The sequence below is a fragment of the Coenobita brevimanus genome, chromosome 29 (assembly GCF_032717465.1).
Source record: "Coenobita brevimanus isolate Jiangsu-jjx chromosome 29, ASM3271746v2, whole genome shotgun sequence".
Taxonomy (NCBI): Eukaryota; Metazoa; Arthropoda; class Malacostraca; order Decapoda; family Coenobitidae; genus Coenobita; species Coenobita brevimanus.
Window position 1 is genome coordinate 29478121 of NC_136982.1, and position 16160 is coordinate 29494280.

Consider the following 16160-nt stretch of genomic DNA (forward strand, 5'->3'; position numbering starts at 1 on the left):
CATGTGGAGTCACATGGAGAGACAGGCTGACGAATGAGGAAGGTTTGGAGGGTGAAGTGCTTGAAAGGGTACAGCAGGGAAGAAAGGTTGCTGGTTCTTTGAAAGCAGTGATAAGAAACAGTGAAGTGAGCATGGAAGTGAAAAAGTTACTAGATGACAGTATTGTGATACCAACTCTAACGTATGGAAGTGAAGCTTGGACGTTGTTGGAAGGACACAAGTCAAGAGTGAGAGCAGTGGAAATGAGTTATTTAAGAGGAGCATGTGGAGTCACATGGAGAGACAGGCTGACGAATGAGGATGTAAAGGAGCATTGTGGTGTGGATGTGGATGTGATAGAAAGCATTATGAGGAACACACTGAGGTGGTTTGGCCATATGGAGAGGATGGAGGGTGAGAGATTGACGAAGAGAGTATATGTGAGTGAGGTGGAGGGGGGAAGAGGGAGGGGGAGGCCGAGGATGAGATGGAGGGATGAGGTGGAGAGGTATATTAGAGAGGGGGGTGTGAGTTGGGAGCAGGGCGGTGAAATGGCGGGGGACAGGGCGACGTGGAGGCGATTTGTTTGTGGCCACCCCAAACGGGATTGAGGCGTCTGGCAATAGATAGATAAATAGAGAACTTTTCATTACCAAATTCGTAAAGCTAGCATTTATTCTTCACTAATTATATATACAAGTAGAAATACATGTAATCACTCTCCTTATAATTAACAGCATGTTGATTGTTTTCACGCTATGTAGGCTAGCACATTAATCAGAGAGAGCAGACAATCCACCATCTCCATCCTGTGTATCCTCATGCATGTGAAAAATCCATTTGGTAATGCATTATTCTGATTCATTACCAAACGAATTTTTCATTATCAAATTGGCCCACGTTTGGTAATGAAAAATACCAAATGGCAACCCTGACAGGGGAGGGGGGAGGAAGGAAGGGGTAAAGGGGCCACGGTGTAAATAGCTGCTCGGCGTCGCACGGCAATTTCAAATTACAGGAGGGGGAAAAATTGTGGGGGGGAAGGATTTTTTCTTTTTTGGGCCATTTTTGGGTTCTGAAGGTCCAGGTCCACATTGTCCGGTAAGTGGGGTGTCCGGAAAGTGGGCGTCCAGATAGTATAGGGATTACTGTATGTGTAGGAGTTAATGAGAATGAAAGGGCAAGAGAGGGAGTATGTCTGATGATAAGCAAGAAGTGGAAGGAGAATATAAGAGAGTATGGAACAGTGGGTGCAAGGATTGTATGGGTGAAGATGAAAGTAGGTATACTAGCGTGGGCAATTGTGTGTGCATATGCGCCGACAGAGGACCGGTGGCAAGAGTGAAAGATGAGTTTTGGGCGAGTGTAGGAGCATGTATGGACAAATTTCAGAGGAGTGAGAGTGTTTTTGATTGGAGACATGAATGGCAAAGTCGGGAATGTACGAGTGGATGGAGTGGTTGGTCAGTGGGGTGTGCCAGCTGAAGTAGAGGGGAATGGTAATGCTTTGGTGGATATCTGTGCTGGTAAGGGCTTAGCAATACCTAACACCTACTTTCAGCATAAGATGATCCACGGGTATGCATGGAGAGGTATAAGGATGATAGATGGTGAACTTGTTGAACAAAAGGCAGTGATAGACTATGTGTGTGTGGATGAGCGAATGAGAAGACAAGTGTTGGATGCAAGAGTGTGGAGAGGGTGGGGGAATGGAATCTCGGACCATCACTTAGTGATGGCCAAGGTAAGTCTGCAAAGAAAATGGTTGAAGAGACGAAGGGGAAGACAGGAGGAAACAGCTCCTGTGAGAGGAGTGGAGAAATTGCAAGACAGTGAGAAAATGGCAGAGTATAAGAGCATAGTGGAAGAAAGATTGGGAAGATATGAGTTAGAGCAGATGGAAGGGGTGGAAGATGTATGTAAGATATTCACGGAAGAGATAGGCGCAGCGTGTGAGGCAGTTTGTGGAGCGAGGAGGAGATGTAGGGATGTGCAAGGGACAGCATGGTGGAATGATGAGGTGAAACGAGCTGTGGAACAAAAGAAGAAGTCATATAGTGAATGGTTAGCGAGTAGAGATAGGGGAGATGATGAGAAAAAGAAGAGAGAGGTATATGTGAGCAGGAGAAGGGAGGTGAAGAGATTGGTGAAGGAGAGTAAGAAGAAAGTGGATGAAGAGTTTGGGAGGAATCTGAGTGTGAAATGGAGGGAGAGTAAGAAATTGTTTTGGAAGGAGGTAAAGAAAGAAATGCAGTGTGATAGGGGTAATAGTAGGGGAGTGAAAGATGGGAATAATAGATTGTTGGTGGAGAAGAGAGTGAAATTGAGGAGATGGAAGGAGCACTTTGAGGATTTGTTGAATGTAGAGAGTGAGAGCAGTGCGAGTATAAGTGGTTGGGAAATGGCTGGGAGAAGGAGAGATGAGAGGAGGGAAGGAGAGATCAGTAGGGAGGAAATAGTGGAAGCAATGAAGAAGATCAAGTTGGGAAAGGTCCCAGGAATTGATGAAGTGTGTGGTGAAATGCTGAGGTATGGGGGTGAGATTGTAGTGGAGTGGATATAAAAGTTATGTAGAATGGCTTGGGAAGAGGGAATGGTTCCAGAGGACTGGAAATCAGGTATAATTGTTCCTTTATACAAAGGAAAAGGGGAGAGAGAAGTATGTAGTAACCATAGGGGTATTTGCCTTCTTAGTGTGACTGGAAAAATATTTGGTAGAATACTCACTGATAGGGTTAGGCATATAACAGAGGAGCTAGTTAGAGAAGAACAAGGGGGATTTAGGATGGGAAAAGGGTATGTAGATCAGAGACGTTTCTATGATGTTTAGTGGAGAAGTATCTAGAGAAGGGAAAGAAAGTGTATGCTGCCTTCATGGACTTGGAGAAAGCTTATGACAGAATAGATAGACAAGGTATGTGGAAGGTATTGAGAATATATGGAGTGGAAGGGAAATTGTTGAGTGCTGTGAAGAGTATGTACGAGGGAGCTAGGACTACTGTGCGAGTGGATGGTGAGCTGAGTGAGTTCTTTGACCTCATTGTGGGACTTAAACAGGGTTGTGTGATGTCTCCATGGCTGTTTAATATATACATGGCTGGGGTTGTAAAGGAGGTACAAGGTAGGGCAGTGGATGTGGGGGTGGCTCTTATGAATGAGGGTGAGATTTGGAAGATTCCGGTGTTGTTGTTTGCTGATGATACAGTATTGTTGAGTGAAGATGAATGGGAGTTGCAAGGTTTGGTGAATGAATTTGGGACAGTGTGTAGGAAGAGGAATCTGAAAGTTAATGTAAACAAGAGTAAAGTTATGGTGTTTGAGAGGAATGAAGTCACAGAATGCACAGTGAGGTTGGATGGTGAGGATATGGAGAATGTGAGTGCATTCAAGTACTTGGGTAATGTGATGAGTAAGTATGGAACTTTGGGGGATGAAGTGTTTGAAAGGGTACAGCAGGGAAGGAAGGTTGTTGGTTCACTGAATGCAGTGATGAGAAATAGGGAGGTGAGTATGGAAATTAAGAAGTCACTGCATGATAGTATTGGGATCCCTACCCTGACATATGGAAGCGAGGCATAGACCTTGCGAGAGGGGAACAAGTCAAGAGTGATAGCAGTGGAAATGAGTTACTTGAGAGGAGCATGTGGAGTGACATGGAGGGACAGGTTGACTAATGAAGAAGTGGAGGAACTTTGTGGGGTGGATGTGGATGTGGTTGAGAAGATTAGGAGAAATACACTGAGGTGGTTTGGACATGTGGAGAGAATGGAGAATGGAAAACTGACCAAGAGGGTGTATGTAGGTGAGGTGGAGGGAGGGGAAGACCAAGGATGAGGTTGAAGGATGGAGTTGAGAGGTATATGAGGGAGAGGGGAGTGAGTTCGGGGGAGGTTTAGTCAAATGGTGAGTGACAGAGCGACTTGGAGGCTTTCTGTATGCGGCCCCCCTTTGTGGGATTAGGGCGTCGGGCTATAGATAGATAGATAGATAGATTAGTACTTTTTCATCATAACATACACACCCAAAAACTTTCAGTGAAAAGTAATGCACAGATTTCATCATGAAGGAAACTTTCTGCTTCCATTATTCACGTAAATTGACACAGCGGTGGTGGGAGGCTAGACTCACCATGTTTCCTCCTCTCTTCCTCCTCCAGCTCCTCCCTTTCTCCACTCCCTATCTCCTCTTCCATCTCCTCATCCGTGCCAATATCCTCCTCTCCAGGATTGTCAATTCCCTCTGAACCATTCCCATCATAGGAAATAGCAAATGAACGTAGTGGGGGAAATGATGAGCGCACAGTAGAGAACTCATGTCCTCCACCCTCCTTATGCGACACATGAATATCGACACTCATTATGGCGGTTGCTTTCCTGAGAGGAAGAGTCACTTCTCCTCTCACAGTTGGAGATAACATCACCTCGAGTTATCTCCCTGTTGCACTATCACCAAGGCCTTGTCTTTTCTGGCCTTTGGACTTCATTGATGTCGAGGTTGGCGGCTACGGGCGCTCAGCCAAGGATCCAGACACAGGAATAACGTTTTGCATAGGTATGTCGATTACAGAGGTAAGCAGGTAACTGGAGCATGGCTGGGATGTGTGCTGGAGGGTTACCAGTGGCTGTGTGTGGTGAAAATATCCTGTGGAATAATCAAACAATGCCACGAAACACTAGAATAGATCATGTATATGTATCACCCGGACATCCCTGGGTCATCACGAGTATACATGTTACCCAGACGTCCCCTGGTCGTCACATACAAGTATACATGTCACCCAGACGTGATGGGTTAATGTATCTATTCTGTATCTTTCGTGGAGCAGTTTTGGGAGAGTCAGGTTCTAGTCCAGGAATGTTCGGATTGACATCCTGTAAGGAAGTATTTCTGGTTGATGTACTGACAAGAGTGTTACCTTTTCCAAGCAGGTCATTAACAGTGTTTCCTTCTGAAGATTTTAGTGGGAAATTGGTGATGACTTGTTAAAGTTACTATTGAAAAGACAGTGAGTTGACCAGAATATTTTATTGTCATTAGGATTACTGTCTGGGTGGTGGGTTGAAAAGAGAGTTTGATTTGGTGAGATTTAATACTGTTTTAGTGTGGTTTCTAGCGATTTTAAGGTGATTGAGGGATTCAGTAGTTTTCAACTTTAGAGGTATATAGTAAAGACTTTTGGGTCATTGCTCTAGCTCAATTGCTATCAAACCATTTTGGGCAATTCGATCTTTTGCTAAATTGTCGTCAGGGTGTGAACAATTACATAACAACTTGTATTTAGTCATTAATGTGGGACTGGTAAAACTGGTGTCAGTGGAGAAGAAAGACTACCATGGAATATCATCTAGATAATATCTAAATCCATCCCAATCTGCCCCATCAGAGTGCCATCTGGTCACTCTGACTGGTTCATGGTTAGGCTTGAGGCAGTTGACATATGTGGCCTTGATAAGATTGTGGTTGGAGTACCCAGTTGGTGATAGTATCTCTATCGTGTATTGATCTGGGTTATTTGACAGGAATAGGTCCAAGACACAGGCACTATGGTTGAGATTATTTGTTATTTTGGTTGGTTGTTTTACAAGTTACTGAGATTAAACAATTCTGCAAATGGCTTGCACTCTAGACCAGTATCATCAGTCTTGGCAGAATGCAATGACCATTCTACATTATGAATGTTAAAATCACCCAACATTGCAATTCCAGAAGTAAGGGTGAGGTCGGTTGTGTGGATATAGTCAAATACTGCTAACAAAAGTGTCTTTGGGATTGAGACATCTATCTTCTGGTGTGTTGTGGGCTGTGTGTATGTATAGCCTGTAGTCTGTCTGTGTGTTTATATTATTTTTAACCTCAATGGTCCTGCGAGATGTACCTGTAAGCAGCGTTCTGATGAGGCACTGGGAGAGCTAAAAAGTGTACAGGTATATTTGGTTATACAGTAGTAAGATAATTTAGTTTGTATAATGAGTAGTCAAAGTTAATAGAAGTGAAGTTGATGGTTGTGTCAACTGTATACTGTATTCTGATTTAATGTAGCAGCAAGTGCCACCCTTATTATGAAAGTTAGTGAGGAGATGATTACCAAGAAAATTGTATGGAGATAAGTTGGTGGAAGGAGAGATTTGTGTTTCTATGAGAAATAGGGCTAGAGGGGCTATAGATTCAAGTAAAAAGTGAACACATTTTAGATTGATAGTAAGATTGTGGATGTTGGTAAAATATAAGGCTGAACCCACATGTCTTCATTGACTAGCATGATTATTGGTGGCAGCAGTTGCTGAAGGCAGAGTTGCTTGATGATGATCAGGTGCTGCCAGCTCTACCCTGCTGGTGGAGGCAGTCCAAGGTACCACTGCATGTGGTCTTAATATTGCAGTGGCCATTGTTAATGGGGGGATGTAATTGAAGGTGTGATATCTATTGTGTATGTAGTGTGGTGTAGACAGTTGGAGGTAGGTGTTTATGAAAGTATGCTGGCCTAATTTGTATTAATGAAAATACTTAAAATGTTCAGCAAAAGGAGATGGTCAGGTCCTGAAGGCTGGGGAAATGAGAGCTCCAGCTCTTCCCATCACCATCCACCTCAGAAATAGTGCCCTGTTTGACTGGCATTACGGACGTCATACGTTCTTTCATTGCAGCACATTATTTTTTAACCTTGAAAACCATATACAAATGCTAACAACATTATTACCAGGCAGTTGGGATGCTTGGTACCAATAAGGATTAATCCCAGAGATTCTGTGCTTTAGTTTCATGCAGTTCAGTATTCATACACCATGCTTATTTCCAGGTATGAACAATAACCAAGGGATCAGTTTACAAGTATTTACAGAAGTTTCTAATAATTTTGTTAGCATTTATGTATGAAGTTCTGGAAATTCTTGTTTACTGACCCTTTGGTTATTACTCATGATTGCGACCAAGCATGGTGCGTAGTAACAGAATTGTGTGATAATTAAAGTACAGAACCTTTGGGATTTATCCAGATGGATAAGCAAACCCACCAAATTTTTCCCTTTACAACTGTTTAGAGTGACTAAATACATAGCTACATACTGTTATGCTATGTATCAGAAACACACATAGACAAGGGCACAGTAAGGAAGAAAAACGTACCATAGAGTGACCTGAGATGGGCTTGAGGTAAGGGTGTTCTGAGGCTAGGGGATGGAGATTTGCCACCTGGGATTAACTCTTTGAGTAGGGCCTCATCTTTGAATCCTTCGAAACCATCAGATACTGGACCATCATTGTCTGCAGAAACCAGCTCTTGTGTGCAACATTGATGTTTTTTAACTGAAAAAATGCATGATAATGGCAGGAGTGCAAATTTTCATTTTGCAGTGATAATGAAAATCACTGTAACCAAGAGAGCCAGGAGATCAGTGTGTGATAGCTAGGGGATCACTGTACTTTCATAACTTTTCAAGAATACCATTCTTCTGTTGTACAGTATCGAGGTAATGCATGAAGGAGAGGACAGGCATGATATTCACTCGTATAACAACACTTCTGGTGATGGGGTTTGATGGACCATTGTTGTGTAATATGGCCTTGAGTCTTATTTTAAAAGAAGGGCCAAGATCATGTGGCTCAAATGGAACATTGCATGAGGTTGGATTAGGAGGAGAATGATGATGAGGATCTTGGTGGTGGTGGTAATGGTGATAAAGATGATTAATGTTTAATCATATTTTGCAGAGAGAGCCAAGGTGTTGTGGCTCATCTGGAACAGGACGTAAATGCAGTTCAGGAGGAGGTAGAGGACAAAGTAATGGAAATGCAGGACCTTAATCAACGACTGGAGACACAGCAGGCAAAGATGGCTCAAATGCACCAGATGTGGAAGATGAATCGCCAAAGCATTCTTGACGAAATCAAACAACACAAGCAGTCAGTATACTGTGTATATATATATATATATATATATATATATATATATATATATATATATAATCAGTTAATGTTTATGTCTTTGTGGATATCTGTATGTGTGTCCATCTGTCAGTGTTTGTCTCTATCTATTTCTATTAATGTGGCTCTGTGTCTTGTTTATCTCTCCATAGTCTTTGTTAATGTAGCTCTGTTGCTTGTTTATCTCTCTGTTGTCTGTCTCTGTTAATGTAGCTCCATCTTTTGTTTATCTTGCTGTTATCTGACTGCCTCTTTGTCTCTGCCTTTTTGTGTATCTAACTGTATCTTATCTGTCTAAATATGGAGGCCACAGCTAAGGAGGCACAGATGGACCAGATGTGGCAGAAGAATTGGCCGAGCATTCTCGTTGAAATCTGGCAACAAGTTTGCTGTATATCTCTCTCTCTCTCTCTCTCTCTCTCTCTGTTTGTCTTTATGTGCCTATGCTTATCTGTTATCATTTGCAGCTTAATGAATGCACCTGTGTGTGCTTTTTTGTCGGCATTAATGGTGAAATCTTAAGTGGTTGCAGCATTATAACTTTGAAACTTGAGCTGTTTCTAGATTTGTCTCTAATGATAACACTGTGTAAGACAGGCAAGTTCGAAACCTGAAATGTGTGCTGTGGGAGTTGGATTTGAATCCCTTCATCTCCCTGGTATAGTTTGATGTGGACTTTTCATCCTTATGGGAATACACAGGATGCAACTGACTAAGACTGAAAGTTTAAATATATCCATGTTTACATGTATCCCTGTTTATATGTATGCTTGTTGTTCTGGCTGTCTGTGTATATGGGGTCTGTCCAAGAAGAAACTGAACTTTGAAGGAAGTGCCTAGAATTATAGGGTATCTTTCCAGCAGGATTGATTGGTCAAAGAGCAGAGTACTTGGTGTGCTTAAGATCCCATCTGGATTGAAGAGGAGCTTGAGGAGAGTTTGAGATTAAGGTTGAGGTACTTCAGGGATTAAGTTTGAGTTCACTGCTCTCTGTAGTGGTAGTGGAAGCATTATCATGAGATCTTAGGAAAGGGTGCCAATGGGAACTTTTATTTGCTGGTGATCTTGTGGCATTTACTTGGGACTTATCTTGGAAAGATCATATTACACATCTTGTAAAGTCTGCTTCCAAGAGATTAGGTGTGCTAAGCCGACTCCGTTCTTTCTTTACCCTTGCACAAATGTTGACTCTATACAGGGGTTTTATCCACCCGTGTGTGGAGTACAACTCTCATGTGTGGGGAGACTCCCCACTTACAGCTCTTCTCAATAGGGTAGAGTCAGAGGCTTTTCGTCTCATTAACTCTCCTCCTTTTACTGACTCCCTTCAACCTCTGTCTCTTCGCCGCACTGTTGCATCTTTATCTCTTTTCTATTGCTTCTTCAATGGTCACTGCTCCTCTGAACTGTCTGCATGCATTCCTCCACCTTTACGACGGGCGCTTGGCATCTGTCTGGCAGCAAACTCTCATTCCTTTTCTGTCCAACTCTCTAATGCATGAGTTAACCGTTACTCCTAGTCCTTCATTTATGCAACGGGTCGACTTTGGAACTGTCTCCCTCTGTCTGTATTTCCTGCTTCCTATGATCTCCAGTCTTTCAAACGCAATGTGTCCAGGCATCTCGAAATGATCAGATCTTGAATTTGGCTCTCTCTTGTATTTTGTTTTTCTCTTGGAAGGAACAATTTTGTGGGCTTGCAGCCTTTGGTTCCTTCTCCCTCACATTAAAAAGAAGAAGGAAAAAAAAAAAAAAAGCTGCAGACCTCACATGAGGCACAATGAAAGCCTGCACAGGCCAAGATGTAAGCCTTATGCGAGGTACAGTTTTCACTGGTTATACAACATTGGCTCAGTTAGGGGAGGTAAGTACCCTAACAAAGAACCAGCCCTGCAGGGGTTGGTGGTAGGGAAAACAGTACGGAGAAATTTGATGGAAAACTCCAACAGTGGAGTGGAGATAAGGTATGAAGTCAAAAGGGTTTTGAGTAAACACTGGGAAGACAGGAACCATCATCTTTGGGTGTGAAATTTGACTGGTTAACCTCTTCTTTACCCTCCCACACCCCTTTGACAAACACCACTTTCACCCCCAGTACCGACCTGCCAGCTCCCCATCCCGTGATGTGAGGGGTATTTTATGTTTTATTGCCACTTCCAAACTACAGTAGTACCTCATTTATCCGGACGCTCAGTATCCGGATGTGTTCATTATCTGGATGCTGGACCTTGGCTCTATTAAACCATTATCCGAATTTACTTGCTATTATCTGGAGGTAAAAGTCCCAGAAAACTTCGGCTGGCCAGCTGACATGTTCAAACATTCAGTATCTTAGCCGCTGGGTTTGAGCCATGAGCAGGAAGTAGTTTGTAACCTTCAGCCAGAGTTAAATGTCTGTCCACCCCTGTACTGAATGGTCAAAGGCGCACACTCGTTTGATCACTCCCAACGAACCTCCAGCACCCGAGTAATACGACTGTAACCAGCAAGCTGTGTGAAGATGTCTGTGTGCATCACCACCGAATATCCAGTTTCGCACGGTCGCCGGGCTAAGTCTTTCCCAACTACCACCACCATCGAACACAGACCATAAGCCATGAGAACATGTTAGGTGACAGTGGCTGTCCGCCTCTCTACTGAACGTCGAAAGTCCCCCGGTCACCATGAGTTGTGTTTCCACATGACCACTCGGTGTCTGACAAACTGTAAGCCACGAGTAACTGTACAGGTAAAGCGCCCGTCTGCCTGTTGACGGAAGGGGGAGAATCCTTCCCACAGCCTCACTTCTCCCCCCCTCCCATCCCTCCCCATACCCTCCTGGCTCCCCCATCACTCCCTCAGTCCCTACCCTTCTCCGTGGTGATAACATTGAATGGTGAGTTTTCATAGTTTTTTGTGATTTATTTGAATTCTATTGGTCGTATCGAAATTCCAAATTGACCGTGAGAAAGCTCATGAAATTCTGCATCGAGACATATGCTTAACTCTTGGAAGATGCTGGCAAAATTTTGCACTAGGATGGTGGGAATTTATTTGAAGATAAGTTTTAATCCTGAACAGTTTTTTCTCTCTGCATTTCTGTACTTATCAGTTTTATATGATTTTATTAGCTTATGGTATAAACACCAGCAAATATGATGGTATACAATTTATACCATTGTAACCAATTTGCGGTGGTGTATTTCGCTGTGGATTTTTTTTTTTTTTCTTTCTTTTTGAATCTCAGGAGCAATCACTTTTTTTTTTATATATATAAGAAAGAAGGAACCAAAGGCCAAAAGCCCACAAACCATTCCTTCCAAGAAAAAAGCAAAAACAGTACAAAAGAGAGCCAGTTTCAAGATCCGTTCATTTTGAGATGCCTGGACACACTGCATTTGAAAGACTGGAGATCATAGGAAGTAGGAAGTACAGACAGAGGGAGACAGTTCTAGAGTTGACCTGTTGCATAAATGAAGGGCTGGGAGTAACGGTTAACTCTTGCATTAGAGAGTTGGACAGAAAAGGGATGACAGTTTGTTGCTAGGTGGGTGCTACGCACCTGTTGTAGAGGTCGAGGGATGCAAGAAGACAGTTCAGAGGAACAGTGACCATTGAAATAGTGATAGAAAAGTAATGAAGAGGCAGCAGTGCAGCAAAGAGACAGAAGTTGAGGGGAGTCAGTAAAAGGAAGAGAGTTGATGAGATGAAAAGCCTTTGACTCCACCCTATTGAGAAGAGCTGTATGTGGGGAACCTCCCCACACATAAGAGTTGTACTCTACACAGAGGCGAATGAAACCTGTGTATAAAGTCAACAACTGTTCAGGGGTAAAGAAGGTACAGAGTCGGCTTAGGAAACCTAATCTCTTGGAAGCAGATTTTACAAGAGATGCAGTATGTTCTTTCCAAGATAAGTCCTGAGTGAATGAAACCTGATGTATGTTCAAGGATGATGCAGGATTGAGCTGGATATTATTAAACATTAGTGGGTACTCCTGTGAAAGATTGTGTTGGGTTGATAGGTGTAAAAACTGAGTTTTTGATGCATTAAAAACAACAAGATTATTTTTACCTCAGTCAGAGATTCGAGCCAAGTCAGACATTTGGTGTGCCATAGCCTCCTCTGTTTGTTGAAGTAACTCCTGAGATGGACATTGCGGGAACCGAATGGAAAGGTGAAGGGTGGAATTATCAGCGTATGAGTGGATAGGGTTAGATGTACGGCTTAGAAGGTCACTGATGAATAAAAGGAAGAGAGTTGGTGATAGGACAGGGCCCTGAACAGCACCACTGTTGATAGATCTAGGAGAAGAACGATGGCTGTTTACAACAGCAGGTATAGAATGACCAGAAAGGAAGCTATAGACGAAGGCACAGATCGAAGGATAGAAACCATAAGAGGGTAGTGTGGAAGGTAAAGATTTATGCCAGACTCGATCGAAAGCCTTTGAGATGTCAAACGCAATGACAAAGCTTTCACCAAAGTCCCAAAAGGAGAATGACCAGGAGTCTGAAAGTTAGGTGAGAAGATCGCCAGTGGAGCGTCCCCGACAGAACCCATACTGACGATCAGAAAGAAGGTTGTGATAGGAAAAATGCTTCAAAATTTTTTTGTTAAGAATTGGCTCGAAAACTCTTGAGACACAGGATGTTAAAACAATTGGACAGTAGTTAGAGGGTTGGGAATGGTCACCCTTCTTTGGGACTGGCTGAATGAGAGCAAACTTCCAGCAAGAAGGAAAGGTACAAGTTGATGGACAAAGGTGAAAGAGTTTACCTAGGCAGGGTGTAAGCACAGAAGCACAGTTCTTTAAGACAACAGGAGGACTCCATCAGGCCCATATGCCTTGTTAGTGTTGAGGCCAGTGATGGCAGATAATACATCAGCTGAAGAAATTTTAATATCAGCTATGAGGAAGTCAGAGAGGGGAAGTGAGGGAGATACAGCACTGGAATCGTCTAAGGTGGAATTGGAGGAGAAAGTCTGAGCAAACAGATCTGCTTTATCAGTAGAAGAAATAGCTACAGAGCCATCAGAGTAGAAAAGAGGAGGGAAGGATGATGAGGTAATGTTGTTAGAAAGGTTTTTGGCAGGTTTTGGCAAGGTGCCAGAAGGAGCAGGAGGAATTCGAGTCGGAGAGTTGAAAGCATGTAGTATGGATGAAATTATTTTTAGCAGAGCGAAGAACAGACTTAGCATGATTCCGGGCAGGGGTGATTCAGGGGTGGGTTGGTTCCGGTACTTTTTATAGGCTCTCTCCTTGTTGCAGACAACATTAGAACAAGCTTGATTAAACCAAGGCTTTCTTGCATTAGTCAAAGGATATAAGAAAGGAATGTATGCTTCCATGACCGAGAGAATAACCTCCGTAATGCGCAAGACACACTCAGATGGCTCCTGGCCATGGAAACAATAATCATTCCAGGGAAAATCAGAAAAGTACTGCCTGAGGGCCTCGCTGTCCACAGCTCCAAAGTGCCACAGTCGACGTTTCTTTGGAGGGTCTGCTGGCCGTATCAGAGCAATAGGACAGGTTAAAGTAACAAGGTTATGATCAGAGGAGCCCAAAAGTGAGAATAGATTAACAATGTAAGCAGATGGATTAGTTGTAAGGAAAAGGTCAAGTATGTCGGAGCTCTTTCCGAGGCGGTGAGGGATATGAGTAGGGTGCTGTACAAGCTGCTCTAGGTCATTAAGGATAGAAAAGATGAAGGCTTGTTCACCAGGTGGATCAGTGAAAGGAGAGGAGAGCCAAAGGTGGTGGTGAACATTGAAATCTCCTAGAATGGAACTTTCAGAGAAAGGAGAAATGGATAGAATGTGTTCCATCTTAGAAGTAAGATAGTTGAAGAATTTTTGATAGTAGAATTAGGAGATAAGTAAACATCGCAGATATTTTTAGTCAGAGAATGACCGGAAAGCCGAAGCCAGAGAGTAGAGAATTCAGAAGAATCAAGTCCAGGAACACGAGAGCAAGATAGGTTGTTGCGTACCTCTGCGCAACATCCACTTTTGATTTTGAAATGAGTATAGAGAAAGTAGGAGGAAACAGAAAAGGGTTTGCTGTCAGTTACCTCAGACAGCTGAGTGTCAGTAAGGAAGAGAAGGTGAGGTTTATAGGAGGAGAGGTGGTGTTTGACAGACAGAATCTTAGAAGAAAGGCTGAGAATGTTGCAGAAATGAAGAAGTGAGTCAGACAGTGGATCCAGGCAGCTCAAAGAGTGTTCACCGGGAGAGGGGCAGATGGTGGGGGCATTTATGCCCCCCCCCACCACCACCTCCGAGGCATTGTTGTAGTGCGCCATTTTACTTTTTATTAAATTTTGATAAGGAAGTGTAGTGTGTACTGTGCACGTAGTTTGGTGTTGATAGTTAGAGAAACTCGTATTGGAGAGCATGCTGGCCTACACTCTGTGTTACTGAAACACTGAAAAAGTTTAGCAAAGGGGGATGGTCAGGAACTAGTCCTGTGGGCTGATGAAACAAGAGCTCCAGCTCTCCCTGTCAGTATTGGGTAGGATTAGCATGGAAACTAAACCATTCAGATTTACCAACAAATTACCAAGCACCTAAGGCTCAGTTAAATTCTCTTCTAAGAAAGTTGAGAGATAAACCAGAATATCTAACCATATGTGATCCATCCATCCATCCATCATCTAATCCTACATTGCCCCATGATGATTGTAGGAGCCCGGGGGTAGGCAGTTGGTCCCGACATTTAAGATGAGAGTGACCAGCCTCACTCATCCCTGAGTGGCATTACTTGAGCAATCAACCCCAACCACTCCTTGGATATAAACCTTCACCGGCTCAATCCGATTGGAGTGCAATAATTACCCACTAAACCACCAGACGCCAAAATTTGGTTATATGGTTACCACCCAGCGTAGTAAATGGTTTCCTGGTGCACAGGATACCATTTGGCTTGTCACTTAGTGTAGAGTCACCCACAGGCTGAAGGAAGTGGAAAGAATGAAGGAAAGAAAGACAGAAGAGGGAGTGTAGAGTCACCCGTAGGCAGAAGGACAAGGAATGAATGAAGGAAAGAAAGACAGAAGAGAATGGAAGGAAAGAAGGATGGAGGGGAAAGAGCAGACACCCAAGAGCAGCACTACATCGAGTGAGTGGATGGTGAGCGCCCCCACCTACCACAAACCATATATGATAATTTTATAAAAGATCAGCTGAAGAATAAATTTATAGAAGAGGTTGAATTCCCTGTTAACCACAATGAAGGACATTGTTTGCCACATCATGCTGTAAGCAAGGATTCAGTAACTACTCCCATAAGGATAGTTTTCAGTTGTAGTAGTAAAGCGTCCAATGGATCAGCTAGCTTGAACAATTGCCTCTACTCTGGACCTACACTAACAGAGAAGCTAGGGAATGTGTTACTAAGATTTAAAGAGAAACCTTATGCTTATACAGCAGACATTAGTAAGGCATTTCTCAGAATAGGACTGAGAGAGGAGGATAGGAAATACAAAATTCCTCTGGCCTCAAGATCCTCAAAATGAGGATAGTCCATTGAAAACTTACTGTTTCCGATCGGTGCTCTTTGGCTCTTGTGCTAGTCCTTTCCTACTTTGCAACACTTTAAAGCATCATTTTGAAATTGCCAAATGCCCAGAAATAGGGCAGGCTTTTTACATAGATAATTTGCAAGGTGTTGCTGATACAGAGTCGAAAGCATTGAAGGCTTATGAAGTAGCCAGTTCCGAATGTGAGAAGACAAATTTGCTGTTACAGAGCTGGAATATAAATTCACCGCTTTTGAGGCATAAAATACAAGAGGACTATCCAAATAATGACGTTCCCAAAACTCAAAATGTGTTGGATCTTAACTGGGATAGAAGAGCTGATGAAATAAGTTTGAAACCAATTAAGTTCTCTGATGTCACTCACCAAGAAGTCCTGGTTAAGTCAGGTATCCACGTTATTTGACCCATTAGGATTGGTCAGCCCTATAGTTATTAGGGGCAAATGTTTAGTGCAGGAGGCTTGACAAGAAAAGTTGGACTGGGACTCTGAATTAGGGAGACATATGTGGAACAATGGGAACAGATTAGAAAGGAGTTTGAAACCACATCAAGCATATGTATTCCCAGGAAAATAAACAGTAATGAGGTCACACTTATACATATTTTGTGATGCTTCTCAGAGGGCATATGGAGCAGTGGCTTATTGCACAGCAGGAGAGGATAGTGAGATTATTACGTCCAAAGCCAGAGTTGCGCCAATTAAAGGAAGAACCCTACCTCAAATGGAATTGGCTTCCA

At 43.0% G+C, this 16160-nt stretch overlaps 1 protein-coding gene across 1 annotated transcript in view; it reads left to right on the top strand.

The window, feature by feature from the left end:
* The window catches only part of LOC145394996 (uncharacterized), a 268730-nt gene that overhangs the window by 199718 nt on the left and 52852 nt on the right, over positions 1–16160 (top strand). The window contains exon 7 of the mRNA XM_080268741.1: positions 7687–7878. Coding sequence (XP_080124867.1) covers positions 7687–7878 — 192 coding nt within the window. The remainder of the gene's footprint in view (positions 1–7686; positions 7879–16160) is intronic.